Source organism: Gorilla gorilla, chromosome 1 (assembly GCF_029281585.2).
Source record: "Gorilla gorilla gorilla isolate KB3781 chromosome 1, NHGRI_mGorGor1-v2.1_pri, whole genome shotgun sequence".
NCBI classification, from domain to species: domain Eukaryota; kingdom Metazoa; phylum Chordata; class Mammalia; order Primates; family Hominidae; genus Gorilla; species Gorilla gorilla.
The window spans coordinates 128,977,150-129,001,936 of record NC_073224.2 but is presented as its reverse complement, the minus strand read 5'-3'; the positions used below and the strand labels follow the sequence as shown (position 1 = coordinate 129,001,936).

Genomic DNA, 24,787 nt, shown 5'->3' with positions numbered 1-24,787 from the left:
GACATGACTGAAAGGGCAGGCTGCCGTGCAAATGACTATAGGTGCATGGCTGGGAGATGGGATGCTCTGGCTCTGACGTCCTGCTCCCAAACCTGGTCAGCCAGGAGTCCTACATTCTGGCCCTTTCTGTAGCACTGGGACAAGAAAGCAGCATTTTCTCTGCAGCCCCAGCTTCCAAGGTAGCTGCTGTCCACCCCCAGTCTACTTTCTAAAGAGCCACAGAGCCACTTAGGTGGAAGAAAGAGAGAAAGGTGGGAAGGAAGGAGAAAAGGAAGGGAGAAAGGAAGAGAGAAGGAATAGAAAAAAGAAAGAAAAGGAAAGAGAAAGAAATGAAGAATGAAAGGGAGAACAAAAGAAAGAAAAGGAAAGTAGGAAAGAAAAAAGAAGAAAGGGAGGGGGAAGGGAGGAATGCATGAATAAGGGGAGAAAGAAAGAAAAAAGAAAAGAAAGAGAAAGGAAGAAAGCAAGCTCTTTATGATAGAAGGCCATTCCCTAGAAAAGATCTCAAGGGGAAATTGGCTGTCAAATAGTTTCAAGGAAATGACATTTGGACAACCAACAAATAAGGGTTTCCTCCCACTTCCTGCCATCCATCTCCATTTCCCTCTGTTCAATCTCTCTTCTCCCCTCCAGTGGTTCATTCCTCTGGCAAATAGCATCTCTCCTATGCTCCCTTCTACTCTCCTCTGGGGTCAGCTGAGCACTGCTTTCTTGATGATGCTACGTTAGGAAATCATCAAAACCCTAAATCTCAGTTGCTTCCAATTCCCCTATACCTGTCCCAGAACCTGGCCTGGGACATGACTTCACTGGTAGTCAGCAGGGAGGCTAGCAGCTAAGCTGCCCAGGGTAAGCATGCAGAGCTGAGTCCTCTTACTCCAGGACTCACTCTGGAGGTCCCGACCCTCAACTCTTCATTCATGTGTGACTCTGGAGGAGGAGGCTTATGCTGTCTGGGTCTCCATTTTTTCATCTGAGGCAACATGGGGTGAAAAATCTATTTCCGTGGTACCATCACTCCTTGCCGATGGATGGGTACAAACAGCTTGCATGGATGCGAAGAGCTAAGACACCACATGCAGACGGACACCATCCTGCTGGCTTGGCCCTAAGATGCAGGCAGAACCTGCCAGCCACAAGTCTCCCAGCCAGCCAGGCAGACGCAGTGGGGCTGGGGGGCTTGCGGAGGGTGGAGGGAAGAACATCAGCTCCAGGGCAGGAGCAAGTGGAGGAGACTCAGGTGAGTCACTTCAGGCTAGCCATCAGCTTTTCCAGCCTCAATTTCCCTGTGTCTGGTGACAAAAAGTGTCCACATCAAGCAGATCCACAATCCCTCCTTTTAAGGTAACAAAGAGACAGCTGCAAGTCCCACTGTGGAGTCATGGTTATCAAGGACCTTGCTCATCCCTCTGCAACTCCGTGAAGGCAGAGCCTCCCAGAGCCCCACAGTCTACATGTCCAAAGAGCTTTCATAACTGAACCCCTACTCTGTGTTGTGCATGGCCCTAGGGACTCCCATATGTCAGCCCATTTGACCTCATGACCACTCCTTGGGGAAAGTCTTAAAATTGCCACTGTACAAATGAGGAAAGAGAGGCCCAAAAGGCTAAGGGGTTACACAGCAAAGTTACACAGCAAATGAATGGCAGAGCTGGGACTAAAATCTGGCCTTGGGACTCCCAAGTCCACTGCACCATTGTGGTGTCATTGCTTTACAACCCATGTGAGTGAACAGGTAATAATAACAATAGCACTTACTGTCTTCAGGCCCTGTGCTAAATACTTCACAGGCCTTATCTCATTCAATACTCATAACACCTTGGTCAGAGAGAGAAATTAACATCTCTATTTTATAGACATAGGAACTGAGAGAAGTTTGTCCAATGTCACACAGCAAATGACTTGGCAGAGCTACCAAGGTCAAATCACTTGTAAGTAGTGGAGTCAGGTTCAAACCAGGGTATGTAAAGAACTCCAGTGCGGGGAATGAGGACCTCAAACCTTGCACCAACGTGGAGAATGATTACGCTCCTCCAGAAGCTGAGCAAAGTCCAAATGCCAGCCTCAGTGAACCTGGGCCAGGGCTGGGTTGGTGAAGGAAGGAGCAAGTAAAACTGGACCCCTTTCTCAACAAGTCTGTTGGTTTATCTTTCTCAGGTTACTTCCTCTAACCTTTTATCAGTCTTAAGAACTGTGGTGTCAACATGTTATCTGAAATCATTATTGTACAGTGACCATGTCATTGTTGTATCCCCAGGGCCCAGCACGGTGCCTAGCATCTGGTAGCACATATTTGTCAAAAGAACAAAGTATTCTCTAATGGCCTCATTCAATTCAACCATCATTAACTGGGTACCTATTATGTGCTAGGTACCATTGATCCAGAGGTGACTGAGCATGGGTGCCACCTGGAAGAAGTCTAGGTCTAGGGTGGGGACAGAATGTAACCATCGGTACCACCTTAAACACTTCAAAAAGTACTGTGGAGAATGAATGGATGGCAAACGACTTATCAGAGCCAGCATTGAGGAATGAGCCAAGTCCAGTGGGAACACAGGAAAAGGACCCTTTGCTCTGCCAGGAGAGTCACAGAAGGCTTTGCTGGTGGAGGATGAGATGCAATGTCAGCCTGAAATGATGAGGAGTTTGTCTTCAGCCATGTGGAGAAAGGAGCATTCCAGGCAGAGGGACCAGTCTGAGCAAAGGCATTCAGGTGTAAAATTATTGCCTAGGACTGGAGTGAAGGATATGTAGTGCTACTGACAAGAGACTCCTCTTCAAGAGCAGGCCACATATCCTTTATTTCCCAGGGGGTGGAAACGGGCAACCTCACAGAGGAATTGAATCACAATGAATTGAAGAAAGAAAAATCTCCTGAAGTTGGCATTATAATTAATAGGCTTAGGCTCATCCTACTAGTCCTCACTTAGACTCATTCTCATGTAGAAACAAAACGTGATTAATCACCTCAGTAAGTGCAATTTCCAAAAACATCCAGGGAAATCTAGGGTCCAGGTGCAGGACCTTTCCAATCTGAGTTGGATTTTGCCTCCAGGAGAAAGCATGGGTACCAGCCAGCATTTTCATCATCTAAGGGTCAGGTGCCTTGAAGTGTCTGCTGGCACCCAGGGAAGAGCCCCCCAGCTTGCTGTCACAGGACACAGCTGCTCCCTTCCTGGCCAGGTAGCTGGCCTCCTTCCCAGAATGGGACTTGAAGCTGGGCGGGCTGCTTGGGGGCTGCAGAGGAAGAAGGGGGCTGCCGGCAAACCTGCTGACTCAGGCTCCACGAGGGAGCAAGTAACACTGGACTCCTTTCGGCACCCGAGAATGGGGTGGGGGCGTCTTCAAAGGATTTCCCTCCCTTCCCAGTGCTTGTCCCTGCTCTCGGTCCGTTTTCTGCTAAGATCTGGGGATTTTCAGGCCTGGAGGGAAAGTCCCTTGGGAGGATCATAGAGCTCTAGCACTGGATCAGCCTGGAGAGCGCGGAAGGAAAGGGTCGGTCCGCAGAGGGCGAGGGGAAGGCAGGGTGGGGACGCGGTGGAGCCCGCGCTCGTTTGCTGAAGGCTTGGAAGTGCAGCGCAGAAGACAGAGGGTGACTAGGAAGACGCGCGAGCGGGGCTGGCCGGCCGGCGGGTGGGGGAGGGGAGGCGGGGGAAGGCGGCTGAGTGGGCCTCTGGAGTGTGTGTGTCTGTGTCAGTGCGTGTGTGTGTGTGTGTATGTGTGTGTCTGGCGCCTGGCCAGGGTGATTTCCCATAAACCACATGCCCCCCAGTCCTCTCTTAAAAGGCTGTGCCGAGGGCTGGCCAGTGAGGCTCGGCCCGGGGAAAGTGAAAGTTTGCCTGGGTCCTCTCGGCGCCAGAGCCGCTCTCCGCATCCCGGGACAGCGGTGCGGCCCTCGGCCGGGGCGCCCACTCCGCAGCAGCCAGCGAGCGAGCGAGCGAGCGAGCGAGGGCGGCCGACGCGCCCGGCCGGGACCCAGCTGCCCGTATGACCGCGCCGGGCGCCGCCGGGCGCTGCCCTCCCACGGTAAGCGACGGCCGCGGCGCTGGGCCCGGGACGGGCTGGGGCGGGGGCTCGGCGGCCAGGCGGCCGGGAGCGGCCCCTCGGAGCCGACAGCCTGGGCGCGCCGGCTGCACTGGCCCGGCGTTCCCGCCGCGGACGAACCGCCTTTGCGCACGGACTGGGCCCTGGCGCCAGGGCGGAGGCCGGTGGCGGCCCTGCAGCTGCACCGGGACTGCCAGGCTTCCCTGGGAAACGGAGGGCTGCTCACCCCATTGCACGGAGGGGAACACTGAGCCACCTGCAGGCAGGAGCCCCCGCTTAGCCAGGGTGCCCTGCCTCTCTCCCTACCCGCCACCACCAAGGCACGGGCGGAGTGGCTGCGCGCTGAGTGTGTGCCCTCCCCGGTGGGCACCTTCCTCATCGGCCACACACGTGCTTCCAAGGCCCTGCTGAGGAGTGGGCGCTTCTGGGCAGGGAAAGTTCAGGGGGTCAACCAGCTTATAGAACGCCAGGGACTTGCTGGCAGAGGGACGGAGAGGGGCAAGCCACTGCTTGTTCCAGCCCACAGGCAGGAGCTACGGAGGACTTGGGTGGCTGTTTTGGGGGGTGGGGTGGGGGACGGCAACAGCCGGCAAACAGCCCCCCACCCCCGGGGCTGCTTGGGGCTAGCTCAGAATCTCTTTTTCCTGCAAATTCTGGTTTCATCGGTTGGGGAGATTCTGGGCTTTGTGGTGGTTTATGGTGGTTTGCAGTGCTTGAGGAAAATGGAAAGAGGGTTTGGTGTTGCAGAGCTGTGTCCAGGGGCAGGGTCTGCTCCTGACTGCGTAAGGGACGCCCTGCCCCAACTGTGGCGGTAGCAGATGCAGCCATAGAAAGTGAGGGTGGCACTGTTCATGACCAGTCAGTGGGCTCATAACAGATTTGCTTCTGAGGAGTCCTGGAAGAAAATGAGAGGGGAAACCTGGGGGAAAAAGAGCAGAAAATTATTTGGGGGTAGAGGAGAACGGGTTGCAGGTGAGGTGAGAGAGAAAGGGAAGAGTGGGTCCACAGAAAGAAAGTGCCTCACTGAGAGAGAGGAGATAGAGTTGAGAGGGGAAGGGAGAAGGGTTAGCCATAGGCAGAAAGCAAAGCTTCGGGGCTGAAGGGGAGACCATGAGGAAAGAAGAGAAAGACAAGGGGGGCTGTGTTTAGACAGGGGAAGTCCAAGGGCCCGGTTCTGCCAGGTCTCTCCAGAGGCCTTGTTGAGGGGGAAGATGAAATGGAATAGGATAGGTGGCAGAGGAGGCTGGACAGCTGGACTGAGGTGTCCTAGCATCTCTGAGCCTGCAGCAGAGATTCCTTTTGAGGGCTGCTCCCCAGGCAGAAGCCAGGGCTAGGGGTGGGAGGAAGAGGCAGTCAGAGGAGAGCCTGCCCAGCCAGATGCAAGCCAGAGTGTTAACCCCCCACTGTCTGTCCAGATCCTCCTGAGGCAGAATGGAGGCCCCAGGTCCAGGGGTATCCCCTTTGGCCACCTTCGAAGTCAGCCTCTCATGTAGTGGCTGCACTTTCCCCACACTGATGCCTCAAATGTCATCAAAGCCAGACAGCCCTTGGGGTTAAGCATTGCTCCCACCTTGCTCTCCTCCAGGGAGGTTGTCTTCCTGAGCGGTCCCTTTCATCCATACCATTCACTCCAGACCTTGAGTGGCAGCCAGTCTGGGGTAGATACACCGTCTAGTGGCCCAGTTTCCTCCAATCATTCCTGAACCTAAGGTTTCTGAGTACCTGGGCCATTGTTCCCACCCAGGGCAACCTCCCCAACAGAGCCTGAAGTCCCCCCAGCCCCCGTGACTGCCGTCCCCCTCTTCCACACTTCCCCTCCCTCAGATCAGCCAGGACCCTCACAGTCCCTGTGCTGAGTGATATTAAACTATCCTTTGGCTCTTCCTTCCATGGCTCCCACCCCTCTCCTGCCATCAGCTTCTCCCCATCTTTCAAGGCCTCACTGAGGTCCCTGCTCTCTGCAGTCTCCCTGGTCACCCAGCCAGAGCTGCCTTCTCCTCCCCAGAAGAGCTGGCAAGCATTTGGGCTTTTGGTGATATGTAGATTAGCACATTGTTGTGGGCTGTTTCATAGCCTTGTTGTGTTTTTCCAGTGAGCAACTTATTTGCAGTATTTGTCTCAACATCTGGATTATTGAGGCAAAACCCAGAGTCCAGGATAGTGTCAACCCTCACCCTACCCTGCCAGCATTTCCCTGAATCTGGGGGCATCAGCCGCCAGGAGGCTTGGGAGCTCTCAGGAGGCGACCTCAAGCTGGAGAAAGAAAGCCCAAGAGTCTGTCTGCTTTTGGCTGAAGAAGGAGAGACCTAGGGCCAGGGGTAGGGATGAGGAGACCCCAGTGAAGAGAAGGAAGAGAGGAAGGAAGGGGAAAGACAGGGCATCAGGAGCCAGTCCCATCACTCTGGGGCTGAGCAGCTACTGGGCCAGGTAGGTGCTGGGAGAGAAGAGGGGTCTCAGAAAACTTCCCCGCCATGATAAGAGGTGGCTGGCTGGAGGCAAAGCCTGATGGTGCTCAAATAGGCAGGTGCCAGGCAAGGGATGGCCCATTATTGGCACTGGTGCCTCTGATTAATCAGCTGGGCTCCTTTTGAAACACACACCCAGGGCTCCAAGATGTCTCTGGCAAGGGATGAGTTCCAGTGAAACTGAGTTTGATCCCACAGTTTTTCCAGTGGCAGAGCCAGATCTGCATGGAACCAGGTGGGAGGAAATGCTGGGCCCAGGGGAGCTGTCTCTGGCTTGCCATCTGAAAGCCGGTGCATGAACATGAACTTGAGGGCAGTTCAAAAAGTGCTTGGCTCAGTGTTGATGTTGCAGAGACAGAAAAAAATGGGTAGATGCAAGTCCTGCTCTCGAGTTTCCTGTGTCATTAAAATTTAGGCTGGTAGGCACACCATCTGTGTCAGTATTAGTTCAATGTGTAGTTAGGTTTGGCTGGCTTAATCTGGGAAGGCTTCTTGTAGAAGGTGACATCTGGGTTGTTTTCATGGGAGAAGAAGGTTGTGCTGTGGCTGCTAGAAATCCTGGGAAAGCTGGATTTGAGGGATGCTGTATCCCGAGGTAAGGGGCAGAGCCTGTAGCATTGTAGATATGAGGCCTTTGTTTTTCTGCTTTGAGCAGGGCATGGGGATAACTGGGGAGAGTGAGACCTGGGGAGAAATGACACCCTCTCTGTCACAGACATGGCTGGGCTCCCTGCTGTTGTTGGTCTGTCTCCTGGCGAGCAGGAGTATCACCGAGGAGGTGTCGGAGTACTGTAGCCACATGATTGGGAGTGGACACCTGCAGTCTCTGCAGCGGCTGGTGAGTGTGTGGCCATGCTGTATTCTACCTTCTCCCCACTGGGGAAATGAAGGCAGGAGCCAGGGAGCAGGTCAAAGAGAGCAGTTGCAGGCAGGAAAATAGGGCAGTGCGGGACATTGCTTGTGGTTCCCACTAGCTCCACCAGTGATACCCTTCACTAACCTTCCCAAAGTTAGGGCCTCTGGTCTCCCCAGCTCTGAAGCCCTCTCTGACTGCCCTGCAGGCAGTGGATGCTGTGGGCTTCCAGCTGCTTGCGTGGGTTAGTGATTGCCCAGGAACATCAACCACTGATTCTGAAAAGGCTTCTGAGGTCTGCTGTCCCTCAGTGGGATGCCTCCTCTGGGAAGCTAGCCCAGGCGGCCTGCTGTGTCCAGATGTTGCGTCTAGCTCCTGGACTCTCATATGTGGCGCCAGTCTGGCATCAGAGCCCCACCCAGATTTGGAGGGGAAGCGCTTGCCTAACTCCCAGCCTTCCACACTCACTTCCCTGGCTCTTGCCCATACCCTGAGGCTGGGATGGCCTGCTCATCTGGGCCATGATGGAGCCTGTATCTCATTCTAATCAGACCCATACGTGGTCCAGCCAGGCAGAATCAGGTTGCTGTCATGGCTGCTATCCTGATCAGTGGGAATTTACCATCCCTCTGGCCAGCCAGGCAGGGTGGGGCATCACTGGCTAAGGCCAGCTCCAGGGCCCTGAGCTTGGGGCCTGTGGGCTGTGCCTTCCGCCTCTCTTGCCCCAGCACTACTTCTCCTGTATGTAGTTGCTGTAGCAATCCAAGGTAGACCAAGAGCCCCAGCATTCTCTGAGGCTTAAAACCCAGAACTGCTGCTCTGGGGCTAAAGAGGGCTTTAAGGGCATCCAGCTCCAACCCCTACAGGTGTTCAATCCCCAGAGCTTGTCCAGCCTCTGCTTGAATTCCTACCATGACAGGGTGCTCACTACCTCCAGGGAAGATTATATCCTATATTCTTCTATAGACATCTCCTCCTTAAAACAAACGGGCATTTGTCAGATTTCGTGGGGTGGTAGAAGGAAAGAAGAGACTTCTTGTTCTTCTACAGCCTTCCCCTGGGCATCTGGAAGGCACTGATCTTCTCCTAGACTTGACTCTGTCTTTCCACGTGTGGTTGGCAGGGATGAAGTTCAAACCCCAATCCACTCAGAAGCTAAGGTCCCCGTTTTGAAGAAGGCTGAAGGCTGAGTTGAGCTGTAGGTTACCCTGCAATCGTTGGCCTGCTCTCTCTTACAGATTGACAGTCAGATGGAGACCTCGTGCCAAATTACCTTTGAGTTTGTAGACCAGGAACAGTTGGTGAGTGATGGCTGTTTACAAAATCCATGCACCAGCCTGCATGCAACTCCCAGGGTGGGGTGTGTGGGGGAGCATGAAAGCGGCAGAATGCCTACCGCTGGAAAGGGTGAGAGTGTGAGGATCCATGGGTGCTCAACTCTGTGGTGCCAGGATCCGGGGCTCAAGTCCCCTGCCATTCCCTTCTCCTGGCCTGATACATAACAAGCGCTCACTAGGTACCAAGCACTTTGCTAATGTAGTTCTGACAGTACCACTATGTGGTACACAAATACAGTTTATTATCCACAGAGAGGTGAAAGGAGCATAGCTAGTAGGTGCTAGAGGCCTGATTTGAATCCAGGAAGGTTGGCTGTAGGGCTTGAGGCAAATCAATACTTCTTCCAGGTCACATGCTTTGCTTAAGGATGTCACTTCTCTTCACCAGGCCAACCAGCAGGCAGGGAGGCAGTCCAGCCCTTCCTGGACTTGCCCCACACCCAACCAGCCACCAAGTGCTGCTGGTTCTGCCTCTCAGCATCTCTGGGTTCTGTCTCCTCCATCCCCACCTTCACCCCTCAATCAGTTGCTTGGACAATTTCAAGAGCCTCCTAACTGGTCTCCCTGCTTCTAGTTCACTCCTCATCTTACCACCGGGGGAAATTTTCTGAAACGCCAACCTGCTGCCTTTACCTCCCTCTCCCAAAAACATCAGGGCCCCCATCACTCCAGAAGAAAGCCAAGGTTGTCTAGTCTGAGTTACACCAGGTCTAGCCATTCTCCACCACACAAGCCTCTATACCACCTCCCCATTCCCTGCTTCTTCCTGCCTCCCATCTTTGCACAAGCTCTTTCCAATTACTGTCATGCCTTTCCACCTGCCCCCCAATCATTATTCCACATCTATTCATCTTTATGCCTCATGCAAAACTGCCTTGATACCCAGAAGTTGCCCCTGTCTCTGAGCTTCCACACACCTGACCCATATGCATCTCTGTTAGGACTGGAGATCACCTCATGGTCCAAAGAATAGCCTCAGTATTTTATTCACTCACTCGCTTGCTCTAGCACTCATGCCTGAACTAGCATTTGCTAGGAACCTACTGGACTAGATGCTGGGGGTAGAGAGCTAAAGCAGAGTGGGTCTTCAAGGCAACTACCATCTCTTTAGGGAGACAAAACACAGAGGTTATTCTTTGGACCATGAGATAGTCTTCAGCACCCCTATGTCCTGGAGGATTTGAAGGGGCCATATGGTAAAAGATATTTGTGAAAGCAAGACAAGAGGAAGACAGAAAGAAAGGCAGGGGAAGGTTGCCTGGAGCCCACCTTCCCTATATACATCCATCGTGATTAAAGCCTCATATTCCAGAAACCCAGAGAACTCTCTAATCAGAATCCACATTTCCTTCACTCTAGCCCAGTCTCCAGTAGCGCTAGATCCCAAAGAGAGAGAAAGACAGGCAAGCTGAGGGCGGCATTCTCCTCGTTGCTGGCATGGTGTGGTCCCTCCCCTGGGGGAAGGGGGAGAGCAAGCTGCAACCCTCCATCTGCCTGGGGTTGGGGGTTCCCAGGCCACAATGGCCAGGCCATAAGCTCCAGGTTCCTGTTTTTCAGAAAGATCCAGTGTGCTACCTTAAGAAGGCATTTCTCCTGGTACAAGACATAATGGAGGACACCATGCGCTTCAGAGATAACACCCCCAATGCCATCGCCATTGTGCAGCTGCAGGAACTGTCTTTGAGGCTGAAGAGCTGCTTCACCAAGGATTATGAAGAGCATGACAAGGTAGGAAGCCCTGAGGCCTGGAGCACTGAGTGAGGGCAGAGGGTGGCTGTGGAGGCGCTGCTCTATCCACAGGCACAGAGTACATTCGCTCACCTCGCCTCACGCCATTGCTTGCTCACTCTCATTTATTTGTCATCCCACCAACCTTTACCAGGCAGGAGGCAGGAGGGATCATGCTGGGCCCTGACGATGTCATCATGAGCAACAAATACATGGTCCCACCCCATGCAGCTTATAGTCAAGTGAGCTTGGCAGCTGTTAAACAAACCATGACACCAGTAAATAGAATTACAAACTATAAGGACTGTTCATTCCAACAGCAAGCAGTTATTGTGTGTCTATTGTGTACCAGATACTGTTCTAGACACCAGGAAACAGCTGTGATGAAAACAGACAAAAATCCCCACATTCCTGGAACTTACATTTGGGGGGGTGGTAGTGGTAGTGAGACAGTTAACAAAATATGTAAGTAAAATATACAACATGTAGCATGGCAATAACAGCACTGGAGAAGAGTAAACCAGGGATGAGATGACCCAAAGGAGGTGGAGGAGTGAGCTGGGAACAAGAACCTGAAGGGCTCAAGGAGAGCAACAGGGAACTCAGACTTCCATGGAGTTGGGGAAGCAGAGACAAGAAAGGCTTCTGAGTAAGCAAATATTGATTTGAGCTCCAAAGATGAGTAAGAGTTGAAAGCAGTGAGGCTAGAAGAACATTCTGGAACAGGAAAAGCTATGCACAAAGCCCTAAGGTAAGCAAACAGGAAAGTGCACATTCAGGGACCCAAAGGGTTATCAGCATGGCCAGAGCATGGGAAGTGAAGGAGGGGGAGGAGAGAAGTCAGGAGCCAGATCACGTGTGGTTTTAGAGATGTGGGATTTTGTCTTAAGGGTGAGGGAAGCTGTCGTGAACAGGCATGTGGCTTAATCTCAGGTTATAAGACTGACCTGGTTGCTATGTGGAGGATAGACCACAGGGGGCAGGAATGGAGGCTGGGAGACCAGCAGAAGGTGTGAGTCCAGGCTAGACACATTGGCGGCTTGGACCAGGGTGGGACAGTGAAGGTGGAGGCAAGTGGACTGGACATGTTCCTGTGGGTTTAGAGGCAGAATCAACAGGACTTGGTACGTGCAGTGGATGTGAGAAGCTGAGGGAAAGAAAAAGCCAAGGATGGTTTTTGTCTTGAGCACCTGGATATTCCAATGATGCTGAAATGGGGATGATCCATGGGCAGAGCAGGTTTGAGGGAAAACAGTTCAGTCTGGGGCACAGCAGACGTGAGGTGCTCGTGAAATGGTGAGTGGAGACGTCGAGCAGGCAGCTAGGTGTGCGGGTCTTGAGTGTGACTGGCAATGCACAGATCTATGAGGCATGGGGGTTCGGTTTGGCTTATCTGTGAAGCCATGGGACTGGACAGCACTGCCACTGTGATAAGAGAAGCAGGCCCAGGAACCCAGCATTTGGAGGGCAAGCAGAGGACGGGGGACCTGGCAAGGGGCAGCCTGAAGGTGGGAGGAAAAGAGGGAGAGTGCAGAGTCGAGGCACTGCATTCCAAGATGGATAAGGGATGGAAATTCATAAAAGAGGGTTGAGAAATCAAGCAAGGTGAGGGCTAAAATTGTCCATTGGATTTGGCAACGTGTCACACATGCTGGATCAGGGTGAATAGAAAGAGAGGAAGTAGAGACACCACTGTGGAAGAACTTGGATCCGAATGGGGGCAGGAAAAGAGATGTAGCTGGAGGGAGTGTGTAATTGAGGGAGGACTCTTTGTTCTGTTTTTGTCGTCATTGTTGTTTTGAGACAGGGTCTCATTCTGTCACCCAAGCTGAAGTTCAGCGGCGCAATCACGACTCACTGCAGCCCAACCTCCCAGGCTCAATTGATCCTCTGACTTCAGTCTCCTGAGTAGCTGGGACAACAGGCACACCCCACTATGCCCAGCTATTTTTTGTAGAGATAGGGTTTCGCAATGTTGCCCAGGCTGGTCTCAAACTCCCAGGCTCAAGCAATCTGTCTGCCTTGGCCTCCCAGAGTGCTGGGATTACAAATGTGAGTTACTGTGCCTGGCCAGGAAAACATTTTTAATAAGAGAGGTATTAAATCTGTGGTTTTCCAACATTAAGATTCCTAAGAATCACTTGGGGAATGTGTTGAAAATGCATATTCCTAGGACACACCCCTAGAGAGTCTGATACACTGGGTTTAAGAGTGGCTCCAGGGCCGGGCGCGGTGGTTCATGCCTCTAATCCTGGCACTTTGGGAGGCCGAGACAGTGGATCACCTGAGGTCAGGAGTTCAAGACCAGCCTGCCCAACAGGGCGAAACCCCATCTCTACTAAAAATACAAAAATTAGCAGGTGGTGGTGGCGCATGCCTGTAATCTCAGCTACTCGGGAGGCTGAGGCAGTAGAATCGCTTGAACCAGGGTGGCGGAGGTTGCAGTGAGCCGAGATCGAAACTCCATCTCAAAATAAATAAATAAATAAATAAATAAATAAATAAATAAATAAATAAATAAATGACTGAACCCAGGAATCTGCATCTTAAGCAGCTGTCCCACTGATGATTATGACCCCCTTGGATATTCACTTGTAGACAGGTGTGAATGCTGAGGGGCAGGCTCCAAGAGAGAGGGTGGGTGAAGCTGGAGGAGCTAGCTCCCAGCAAGTCTCCGGAGAAGACAGTGGGAGGGATTCAGAGCTCCTGAGGGAGAGTGAGAGTGAGACTCCATCCCAAAAAAAAAAAAAAAAAAAAATGTTTACCAGATAGACGTATGAATGAGAAGACTGGGCTCAGCTCCATCACTTACCAGCTAGGTGGCAGTGACCAAGTAAACTGCCGGAGTCTCACTCTGTCTCCCAGGCTGGAGTGCAGTAGTGCCATCTCAGCTCACTGCAACCTTTGCCTCCCGGGTTCAAGCAATTCTCCTGCCTCAGCCTCCCGAGTAGCTGGGATTACAGGCACGCACCACCATGCCCAGCTAATTTTTGTCTTTTTAGCTGGGATTACAGGCACGTGCCACCATGCCTGGCTAATTTTTGTCTTTTTAGTAAAGACAAGGTTTCACCATGTTGGTCAGGCTGATCTCGAACTCCTGACCTCGTGATCAGCCTGCCTCGGCCTCCCAAGATGCTGGGATTACAGGCGTGAGCCACCGCACCTGGCCTATCTGGTAAACATTTCTTAAGGGCTGACTGTGCATAGGCCAGGGGGATGCGGCAATGCCTTCAAGGACTTCACAGCCTAGAAAAGCCCATGTTTCTTCCCTGTGAAGCTCAGTTTAAGGAAAAACTTGGTATCTGTGATTCAATGGCAGTTAGGCCCTGGATGAAGCTGTGAGCATGCATGGCATGGCCTTGTGTGAAAGGAGAGGTGGGCCCGGGAGTGAACCCTGAGGGATGGCAGCATTTGGACATCAGGAGGAGAAGGGGAGCTTGGTAAGGAGACAGAAAGAGCAGCTCGAGAGGTGGGAGAAGACCCAGGATGATGCAGCTTCTCAGAGCTCCAGTGGGTGTAGGAAGCCGGGGCCCCTTGAGCAGCACAGAAGACAGGGCTGGGACCTCCTCAGCCCTCCCTCCAAGACACACCAATGCCAGCAAAGGACCCATATGCCTGGCGGCTGCCCCGTTCCCTTCTCCACACCACAGCTCAATGATTTTTCTCAAACTCGACTCTTACCATGCCACTGCCCACCCCTAACACCCCTTCAGATGTTTTCCCTTTGCTCTGTGGACAAAACTAAAAGTTCTGGTCTTGGCCCACGAGGCCCTCAAGACCTGGCCCTTGCTAACCTCTCTCCATGTGCGTCTCTTGCCACGCTCCTCCTAGATGGTAGTGCTGCAGCCACACCAGCCTTCTTTTAGTCTTTGGGCTTTTCATGCATTTTCTTGCCTCAGGACTTTTGCACGGTCTGTTCTCGCAGCCTGGACAGCTCTCTGGGATCCCATCTCTTTCCTGGTTTCTCTTGCTCATCTTTTAGTTGATTCCTTGGGGAAATTCTCCCTGAACACTTGTTTAGTTCCCCTTGTTGCACACCATCGGATGGCCCAGTACTTATTCATAGGACTCATTGCACTTGTAACAATGTGTTTAGTCCCTGCTGGATTGCTGGACTCAGTGTCCAACTCAGCCAGAAACCACCTCTCTCTTGTTCGTTGCATGATTCCCAGGTAATTACCATATGCCTGGCACATAAACATATGTTGAATGGGTCTGTGAATAAATGACATATCTCATAACCTCAGGACTCATTCTGCTGCAAACCAGGGGAAAGGGGAGCGAGGAAACAAAAGGGAAAAAGAAGACAGATGTGAGAAAGGCCAAGGGAATTTGACAAATAAGGTGGAGACATGGGGCCAATGGTCATGCTCACAAAAGGGGGCCCCGATCTCCTTCCAGGCCTGCGTCCGAACTTTCTATGAGACACCTCTCCAGTTGCTGGAGAAGGTCAAGAATGTCTTTAATGAAACAAAGAATCTCCTTGACAAGGACTGGAATATTTTCAGCAAGAACTGCAACAACAGCTTTGCTGAATGCTCCAGCCAAGGTAAGCATGGCAGGGGCCAGCAAGTGTGTGGGGGTGGTAGCATATGGAATGGGGATTGGGAGGTGAGATGTGAAGCTGGGGGGACCCCTGGGGAGGCAGCCTGGCTGCTACTCGTGTTCCCGTGTGCATGAATGTGCTTGTTCTGTGTACATATGTGGCTTCACGTACCTCTGGTCCTGGGCACATGTCTTTTCTGACATGTGTGTGCATGCACACCTACATATGTCTGCATGTGGCAGCGTCAAGAAGGATCACGCTGGTGCCTTGAGATTAGGGAGTGGAAATGGGAGCCTGTCTTGGGAGCCCTGTAGGTATGGAAGCTTTCCCCACTGGCTCTGCAGGCTGGCTGAACGTGTGGGGGGTTCTGTGGAGACAGCTGACACCCATCTGGGAGTCAGGGCCCTTGCTCCAGGAGCTCTGCTGCGAATCACCATGATACCCTGGCTCCAGAAGTCCCCAGGATGCCTTGGGTGTTTCCTCAAGGGACAAGGCTGGATTTGAAGTCTGAGCATCATTGGAACTCCCAGGGCTGGCTCAGCTGCATACATGTGTACACTGCGTGTCCTCGTCTCTGCGTCTCGTGCCACACGTGCCCTCCTACATTCAACCTTGCTTCCCAAGGCAGGGTCTAGGGCCCTGCAACCTGCCAGTGGCCAAGTCCAGTCTCGTTGCTTCAATCCCAAGGCCTCAAGCCTTGGCTGCATTCTAGCCCCAGCCTGTTCCTGCCTGTGGCTGTGGCTGTGTGGCTCCTGGCTATGCATGAAACCAGTGTCTCTGGGGCTTGAAGTTGTCTTGTATTGGTCTGGAAGGCAACTGTTCAACCTCCTGACCTGACTGCTGCTCACCCCTAGCTTGGCCTGTGGCCAGTGGGAACCTCTGCATGGGCTGTTCTCTTATCTTCCTTCTCTCCAACCCCCAGTGTGTGCATCTCAACCCTGCTCTTTGTCACTGCTCATGAGACCTTGCATACAGCACCTTCCCTGTGTCATGAGCACCCACTCTAGTCCCATCCTCTTCTCAGCCCCAGGGCTGAGCTAGGAGATGAGGGCCCCCCAGACTCACATTCCCCTCTCGCCCCGCTCTGGGAAAGCTGTGCTGGAGGCTAGTGACTCTATCTCCTCCCCATCTTTCTCTCTCCTTCTCTCTGTGGTTCTTTCAGATGTGGTGACCAAGCCTGATTGCAACTGCCTGTACCCCAAAGCCATCCCTAGCAGTGACCCGGCCTCTGTCTCCCCTCATCAGCCCCTCGCCCCTTCTGTGGCCCCTGTGGCTGGCTTGACCTGGGAGGACTCTGAGGGAACTGAGGGCAGCTCCCTCTTGCCTGGTGAGCAGCCCCTGCACACAGTGGATCCAGGCAGTGCCAAGCAGCGGCCACCCAGGAGCACCTGCCAGAGCCTTGAGCCGCCAGAGACCCCAGTTGTCAAGGACAGCACCATCGGTGGCTCACCACAGCCTCGCCCCTCTGTCGGGGCCTTCAACCCCGGGATGGAGGATATTCTTGACTCTGCAGTGGGCACTAGTTGGGTCCCAGAAGAAGCCTCTGGAGAGGCCAGTGAGATTCCCGTACCCCAAGGGACAGAGCTTTCCCCCTCCAGGCCAGGAGGGGGCAGCATGCAGACAGAGCCCGCCAGACCCAGCAACTTCCTCTCAGCATCTTCTCCACTCCCTGCATCAGCAAAGGGCCAACAGCCGGCAGATGTAACTGGTACCGCCTTGCCCAGGGTGGGCCCCGTGAGGCCCACTGGCCAGGACTGGAATCACACCCCCCAGAAGACAGACCATCCATCTGCCCTGCTCAGAGACCCTCCGGAGCCAGGCTCTCCCAGGATCTCATCACTGCGCCCCCAGGGCCTCAGCAACCCCTCCACCCTCTCTGCTCAGCCACAGCTTTCCAGAAGCCACTCCTCGGGCAGCGTGCTGCCCCTTGGGGAGCTGGAGGGCAGGAGGAGCACCAGGGATCGGAGGAGCCCCGCAGAGCCAGAAGGAGGACCAGCAAGTGAAGGGGCAGCCAGGCCCCTGCCCCGTTTTAACTCCGTTCCTTTGACTGACACAGGCCATGAGAGGCAGTCCGAGGGATCCTCCAGCCCGCAGCTCCAGGAGTCTGTCTTCCACCTGCTGGTGCCCAGTGTCATCCTGGTCTTGCTGGCCGTCGGAGGCCTCTTGTTCTACAGGTGGAGGCGGCGGGTGAGCAGATCCCCATGAGGAAGAAGAGCACGTCCCTTAGGGCAGGGGCAGAGCCTGGCGGGGGTGCAGGTCGGGGGACAGCTTGGGTGCGGCCTGAGTTCTTCAGACACAGAGAGATAGGGGCTGGCTCAGCACAGAGGATGAGAGGTGGAAATGGAGGATTACTTCGAGAACTGGGAAGGCTCAAGCTATAAGGTCAATGGGAAGGGACTGGAGCAGAAGGGAGCGGGAGAGAATATTCATGGGCTGACAGCAGGATGACATCCAGACGGGCAGGGAGCTGGAGGAGGAGAGCAATGCTGTGTGAGCGTGTCAGGGCGGGTGTACACTGGAAGCTCTGCAGAGCCTGGGGCAGGAGGACCCATAGGGAACAGCCTGCAAGGGTGTGGGGAGAGGAGAGGGGACACCATCAGCAGAGAGACCTCACAAATCTCCCTTGGGCCTCTGGCTGATCCCCACTTTTGGGCAGTTGGGAGGACTCTTGCAACTCTCTCATAAATACCTGGGGCAGCCCTTACTGGGGATGGGCCACCGCCCCCCCAACACTCCCCCAGCTCCTCAGTGAGATGCTCTTTCCTGTCCTCAGAGCCATCAAGAGCCTCAGAGAGCGGATTCTCCCTTGGAGCAGCCAGAGGGCAGGTGAGAGCTTGAGGTGGGGCTCTGGGAGGCACTGGGGGTCTGGCTTGGGATCTGTTTCCCCTCTTCGTGGTGGTGGGGCTCTCCTGCTTGCTCTGAGGAAATGGAGCTGCAGAACAGGATGGGGGAGAGAAGATGGGCCTCTGTCCTTTCCCAGATATCTGGGCTTTTTCCTGATTTCTCCGTAGAGTTAGACAGTTCTGGGTCTTTTCAATCTGAGAGGGCCTAGAGCATGTCTGGGGCTTAGGGGTAAATTTACGGAGTCCCCTTATTCCCCTGCTCCTGCTGATGTCTAATGCCAGCCCTGTGCTCTGCCTGCAGCCCCCTGACTCAGGATGACAGACAGGTGGAACTGCCAGTGTAGAGGGAATTCTAAGGTAAGATTCTGATTTTGATCTCCACTCCTAAAACTTACCTATACCCTTTTCCAGTCACGCTCACCTGTTGGTGACACCAATTCCCCTGAGGCCCCCACACTGACTCCCATGCCTCTCTCCAGTTCCCTTTCCATACATCGCCAGCCAGGTCCAGCCACCCTCTCCTTTCCAGGTCCTCAGCTATCCCCCCGCCCCTCCATTCCATCCACCCCCGCTGAGGCCAGGGACTATTACCTCTGCATTGGGCTTCTAGTGTTGCTGCCACCTTTGACCTCAGAGCAACTAAAGCCCCCTTTTTCAAATGTGGCCTTTATAAGGTCTTTACCCTCCTGGAGAATCTTCAGTAGCTCTGTGTGGCAGCCACTGCAAGCCCTATATTCTTGGCTTGGCTGACAAGCCCCTCCGACAGCAGCTGCTTGCCAGATCGCCACCCCCGCACCAGTTAACCCTCCTCCCCAGCTGATGTCAGTTCTGCTTCCTTGCTTTTAGGATCATGTTGACATAGAACCTGAGTCTTGGAAGGGCTCTCAGGGGTCATTTGGCCCTGGTTCCCACCCCAAAGGGACTGCCCCTCTCCATGTCCCCGACAGGGAGCCAGCCAGCTGGCTGTCACACACTCCCAGATCCAGCCCAGTTCCCTGCCTAGCCACGGCCCATGCCATCTTCCAGTCAGACTGGGAGAAACGTCTTCCTCATGCGAGGCAAAACTGGCTTCCCTGCCCCCTCCATACTGCTCCTCCGTCCTGTTCTCAGGAAAACCCTCAGATATTTCAAGTCAGGTATCCATGTCCCCTTTGAGAATTATCTAAGCTAAGTATGGCCAAGTCCCTCAAACGTTCCTTATATGATATGGTTTTCAGACCCCTCACCATCCTGGACACACTCGTTTGTCAATGTCCCTCTGAAAATGTGGCGCCCAGCCCCGGACACAGTACTCCAGATGTTGTCTGACCAGCTCAGAGAGAGTACAGTGGGACTGTTACCTTCCTTGATATGGACAGTATTCTTCTATTTGTGCAGATTAAGATTGCATTAGTTTTTTTCTTAACAACTGCATCATACTGTTGTCATATGTTGAGCTTGTGGTCTATTAAAACCCCTAGTTCCATTTCCCATAAACTTCTGTCAAGCCAGACCATCTCTACCCTGTACTTGGACAACTTAACTTTTTTAACCAAAGTGCAGTTTATATTCACCTTTGTTAAAGCCACCTTGTTGGTTTCTGCCCATCACCTGAACCTATTGAAGTTGTGTGAAATCCTAATTCTGTCATCTCCATAGCCCTCCCAGTTGTGCCTCCTGCACATTGATGAGTGCCTGCTGTTGTCTTTGCCCATGTTGTTGATGTAGCTGTGACCCTATTGTTCCTCACCCCTGCCCCCCGCCAACCCCAGCTGGCCCACCTCTTCCCCCTCCCACCCAAGCCCACAGCCAGCCCATCAGGAAGCCTTCCTGGCTTCTCCACAACCTTCTGACTGCTCTTTTCAGTCATGCCCCTCCTGCTCTTTTGTATTTGGCTAATAGTATATCAATTTGCACTTATTTGGATGTTGTTTTCATATTTTTTAAAATCTTATTTTGTATGTATTGTACATTCCACATCCCTAAGATTGTAAGCCCCTTGAGGGCAGGGACTGTCTTCCACTTTTTTTGTGTTTCTTTTTCCATCTTGGGTTCTACTAAGAGAGAGCCTCTCCACATTTGCCAAACAGGCAATAAATGTTGACTGACTGGCTTCAGGGCTGACTCACGGACTGACCCTGGCCAGCTGTCCCTAACTGACCAGCCTCTAGCTGACCAGTTAACCAGCTAACTGACTGACTCTGACTGACTGGCTGACCAGCTGGCTGGGTGAATGACTAACCAACCAACTATCTTGGTAACTGCCTAACTGACCAGCTGTTGCTTGGGGAGCCCATTGAGCAACTGACTAGCTGATTGCCTGGCTAATTGGCTGGTTGGCTGACTAGCTGGGGTGACCCAGTCAAGTTTCCAGTCACACCCTTTACCAAGTGCAAGCCAGTGCCGCAGGGCTCTCCCACGTGTGGAGTGACAGGTCTGGGCCCCTTCTAGAGAGATAGGGAATTTGGCAAATGCTCAAAACCAGGGGAACCTATTTAGACAAGAGCCAGCAGTAACAACATATCTGGAATCCTGGGGTCTACCTTGTCAGTGGGGTGGGCTAAGATGGGTGAGTGGGTCAGCTGGGGCACTGGCAAGACTGTGAAATGACCCAGGCCTCCTCAGAACTGGTTGCTGGTGGCTCAGTGCCACAACACCCTTCCCACTGGTCACCTGTCCCCAAACCCCTCGCCGTGGTCTCGGCCCTCTGTCCCACACCTCTACACGCCCACCCTCCTTTCCCCACTTGCTTATTCTCAGGCCGGTCCCAAGCTTTCCTCTTCCCCCTCAAGATTTCACTTGGAGAGGGAATCCGGGGCAGCGGCTACATCCAGATCCCACTTGGCCCGGCAGGTCCAGCCCTAAGGTGGTGTCCAGGCCAGGCACCAGTGGCCTTGGAGAGATTTGAGTGCCAGCCCCTAGAGTGACTGCTTGCTGTGATTTGAGAAGTGAGAGAGAGAAACATAGAGGCAGAGACTGAGATAGGGACCCAGAGCCACAGAAATGCAGACACCAGCACCTCAGCCCTAAGCAGCTAGAAGATGGGGCAGCAGGCTGGAACTCGCCCACTGGGTCCTTCTCCCCTCCTGGGCCCTAGCTGGGCCTGTGGCCTGGCTGTACCCAGCATGGCTCATGTCCAGTTTATGGTTCCCCTTCTTTCCCTCTAGAGCATGGGAATGGGCAGGGAGCCAGAGGCTGTGGTTCCATCTTCCCTCCTTACCCAGTAGGGCCTATGGATGTTAGGGAGGGAGGCTCCACACAAGGTCCAAAGTCAAACTGTTGGATGGGGTCCAGGGGATTTCTGCTCTGGGAACAAAGCGTCCTGAGGATGCTGGGCAAGAGGACAAGGATGGGGGTGGAGGGGGAGAGGACAAGGCCCTGACTCCCATGGATGATGCGGGAGGCAAGGCCCTCAGCCCATCCAGGAGGGGCTGGGTTGCTTAGGGGTCGCGTGCCAAACGACAGTGTGGGAATTTCCTTGTCCTGGCACTGCCTCTAGACTTTTCCTCTCTGGCCCAAGTTCTTCCTCTTCAGCTAGCTCTGCCCTACTGTCTTGAACATCATATGTGATGCCCCTCTGATGAATGCTGTGGAAGTGGAAATGAAAGATTCTTCTTTGCTAGTGTTAGCAGGAATCACCCTTTGTTCACTGGACCAAGGCCAATGAGATGACCTTGCCTGAGGAGGGGTCAAAAGACATTCAAGTGCCCGCTTCGCTCCTTGTCAGAGCCCTCTGCTTGAGCAGTAACCCCTCTTCCCAGCCCTGCCCAGACCTCTCCCGGGCCCCATTATCTTCCACTGAGGCCCTGATTCCCTAGGAGGAGGTAGGAGGTGAGGCCAGTTTGGCCAGAGGCCTGGGCTGGTGCCAGAGAAAGCCGCCTGGTCTCTCTGTGGTGTCTGGAAAGGCCAGGGAAGGGAGGAAAGGAAGTCCCGCCTGCAGCACCGCCAGCAGCCCACAGGAATGCCACACCTCCCAATCCATGTCCTCAACGACCCTCCCCGCATTCCCACTCTGCTGACTAGCCTTTCCTTCTCTCCCACAGCTGGACGCACAGAACAGTCTCTCCGTGGGAGGAGACATTATGGGGCGTCCACCACCACCCCTCCCTGGCCATCCTCCTGGAATGTGGTCTGCCCTCCACCAGAGCTCCTGCCTGCCAGGACTGGACCAAAGCAGCCAGGCTAGGGCCCCTCTGTCTCAACCCGCAGACCCTTGACTGAATGAGAGAGGCCAGAGGATGCTCCCCATGCTGCCACTATTTATTGTGAGCCCTGGAGGCTCCCATGTGCTTGAGGAAGGCTGGTGAGCCCGGCTCAGGACCCTCTTCCCTCAGGGGCTGCACCCTCCTCTCACTCCCTTCCATGCCGGAACCCAGGCCAGGGACCCACCGGCCTGTGGTTTATGGGAAAGCAGGGTGGGCGCTGAGGAGTGAAAGAACCCTGCACCCAGAGGCCTGCCTGGTGCCAAGGTATCCCAGCCTGGACAGGCATGGACCTGTCTCCAGAGAGAGGAGCCTGAAGTTCGTGGGGCGGGACAACGTCGGCCTGATTTCCCGTAAAGGTGTGCAGCCTGAGAGACGGGAAGAGGAGGCCTCTGGACCTGCTGGTCTGCACTGACAGCCTAAAGGGTCTACACCCTCGGCTCACCTAAGTGCCCTGTGCTGGTTGCCAGGCGCAGAGGGGAGGCCAGCCCTGCCCTCAGGACCTGCCTGACCTGCCAGTGCCAAGAGGGGGATCAAGCACTGGCCTCTGCCCCTCCTCCTTCCAGCACCTGCCAGAGCTTCTCCAGGAGGCCAAGCAGAGGCTCCCCTCATGAAGGAAGCCATTGCACTGTGAACACTGTACCTGCCTGCTGAACAGCCTGCCCCCGTCCATCCATGAGCCAGCATCCGTCCGTCCTCCACTCTCCAGCCTCTCCCCAGCCTCCTGCACTGAGCTGGCCTCACCAGTCGACTGAGGGAGCCCCTCAGCCCTGACCTTCTCCTGACCTGGCCTTTGACTCCCCGGGGTGGAGTGGGGTGGGAGAACCTCCTGGGCCGCCAGCCAGAGCCGGTCTTTAGGCTGTGTTGTTCGCCCAGGTTTCTGCATCTTGCACTTTGACATTCCCAAGACGGAAGGGACTTGTGGGAGAGAGCAAGGGAGGGGAGGGCACAGACAGAGAGGCTGCAGGGCGAGCTCTGACTGAAGATGGGCCTTTGAAATATAGGTATGCACCTGAGGTTGGGGGAGGGTCTGCACTCCCAAACCCCAGCCCAGTGTCCTTTCCCTGCTGCCGACAGGAACCTGGGGCTGAGCAGGTTATCCCTGTCAGGAGCCCTGGACTGGGCTGCATCTCAGCCCCACCTGCATGGTATCCAGCTCCCATCCACTTCTCACCCTTCTTTCCTCCTGACCTTGGTCGGCAGTGATGACCTCCAACTCTCACCCACCCCCTCTACCATCACCTCTAACCAGGCAAGCCAGGGTGGGAGAGCAATCAGGAGAGCCAGGCCTCAGCTTCCAATGCCTGGAGGGCCTCCACTTCGTGGCCAGCCTGTGGTGGTGGCTCTGAGGCCTAGGCAACGAGCGACAGGGCTGCCAGTTGCCCCTGGGTTCCTTTGTGCTGCTGTGTGCCTCCTCTCCTGCCGCCGTTTGTCCTCCACTAAGAGACCCTGCCCTACCTGGCCACTGGGCCCGTGACTTTCCCTTCCTGCCCAGGAAAGTGAGGGTCGGCTGGCCCCACCTTCCCTGTCCTGATGCTGACAGCTTAGGGAAGGGCAGTGAACTTGCATATGGGGCTTAGCCTTCTAGTCACAGCCTCTATATTTGATGCTAGAAAACACATATTTTTAAATGGAAGAAAAAAAAAAGGCATTCCCCCTTCATCCCCCTACCTTAAACATATAATATTTTAAAGGTCAAAAAAGCAATCCAACCCACTGCAGAAGCTCTTTTTGAGCACTTGGTGGCATCAGAGCAGGAGGAGCCCCAGAGCCACCTCTGGTGTCCCCCCAGGCTACCTGCTCAGGAACCCCTTCTGTTCTCTGAGAAGTCAAGAGAGGACATTGGCTCACGCACTGTGAGATTTTGTTTTTATACTTGGAAGTGGTGAATTATTTTATATAAAGTCATTTAAATATCTATTTAAAAGATAGGAAGCTGCTTATATATTTAATAATAAAAGAAGTGCACAAGCTGCCATGTGAGTCGTAGGAAAGTTGATTTGGGGTGTGGGTGGCAAACATCAGGGTGGGTGGGCAGCAGTTGCTGGATGAACCTCAGCTCAGAGAACCTTTTTCCACAAAACACAGGGGAGGAAGGTTCTCTCCAAGTTTCAGTCTTGTTACCAAAACCTCCTGTATTATTGCTGTCCCAAACACATTCATCTGCATATCTGCTCGTATTGGGCAGAAAGTGGCCAAACATCAGGCCTGGTCACTGGTCCCTGCTCCTGCCCAGCCTAGCCCAGCCTGGGAAAATGGCTGGTTGGGCTCTGTCCAAGGGCCCCGGGGGCCTGCAAGGATAAGGCTCCTTGACTGCTGAGCCCTGCTGACCAGGGCAGAGGTTGCTGGCTAGGTCCTTGCAGACTCTGAGGTGAATGAATTCTGTTTCCAGGCTGGGAAGTGAGTGTGGTTAGCAGGGGAGAGCCAGGAGTCTGTGTAAGGGCCCTCATTCGGGCTTGACCTTCCTACTGGAGCTGGAGAGGAAACTGAGGGTGTGGCTTTCCGTGGGGAGAGGGGTGTTAGGCAGGGCCAGAGGAGTTGAAGGCCCAAACATACACCCTGGGCAAAGCTATGACAAGAGGGGCCTCCCCATCCCTGAGGGTGTGGTAGACAGCTTTGGATTAGTGGTTCCCAACACTGGCTTCCGGGAGAATCACCTGGATTGTTTAAAAAAAATACTGATCCCCGAGCCCCACCCTAGATCAACAAAATCGAATCTTAGGGGCGAGGCTCAGGCACCAGATGTCAGAACTTTTAAAAGACATCTCAGGTGATTCCAATGTGATCCAG

General features: G+C 54.0%; 1 protein-coding gene across 5 annotated transcripts; it reads left to right on the top strand.

Annotated features, from left to right (window-relative positions):
• Positions 1-3,482: 3,482 nt before the first annotated feature.
• Positions 3,483-23,973, top strand: CSF1 (colony stimulating factor 1). Of its 5 annotated transcripts, none has more exons than XM_055354321.2 (9): positions 3,483-4,026; positions 7,225-7,347; positions 8,601-8,663; positions 10,257-10,427; positions 14,829-14,976; positions 16,136-17,160; positions 17,747-17,799; positions 18,118-18,173; positions 21,839-23,973. In XM_055354321.2, exons 1-8 carry the CDS (start codon positions 3,988-3,990, stop codon positions 18,158-18,160), a joined length of 1,665 nt encoding a protein of 554 aa, XP_055210296.2. In that variant the 5' UTR covers positions 3,483-3,987; the 3' UTR covers positions 18,161-18,173; positions 21,839-23,973. The 5 variants fall into 5 exon arrangements, with proteins under 5 accessions (XP_055210296.2, XP_030857887.3, XP_030857890.1 ...); XM_031002027.3 differs by having other exon boundaries at positions 3,576-4,026; positions 19,034-23,973; XM_031002030.3 differs by having other exon boundaries at positions 3,608-4,026; positions 17,030-17,160.
• Positions 23,974-24,787: the final 814 nt, after the last annotated feature.

Excerpts from the sequence above, each read along its gene's own strand:
- CSF1 (XM_055354321.2), top strand. The coding sequence starts at position 3,988 with ATGACCGCGCCGGGCGCCGCCGGGCGCTGCCCTCCCACG. Across the intron at positions 7,348-8,600 it reads TGCAGTCTCTGCAGCGGCTG|ATTGACAGTCAGATGGAGAC; the intron begins GTGAGTGTGTGG and ends TCTCTCTTACAG. Across the intron at positions 17,800-18,117 it reads TTGGAGCAGCCAGAGGGCAG|CCCCCTGACTCAGGATGACA; the intron begins GTGAGAGCTTGA and ends CTCTGCCTGCAG.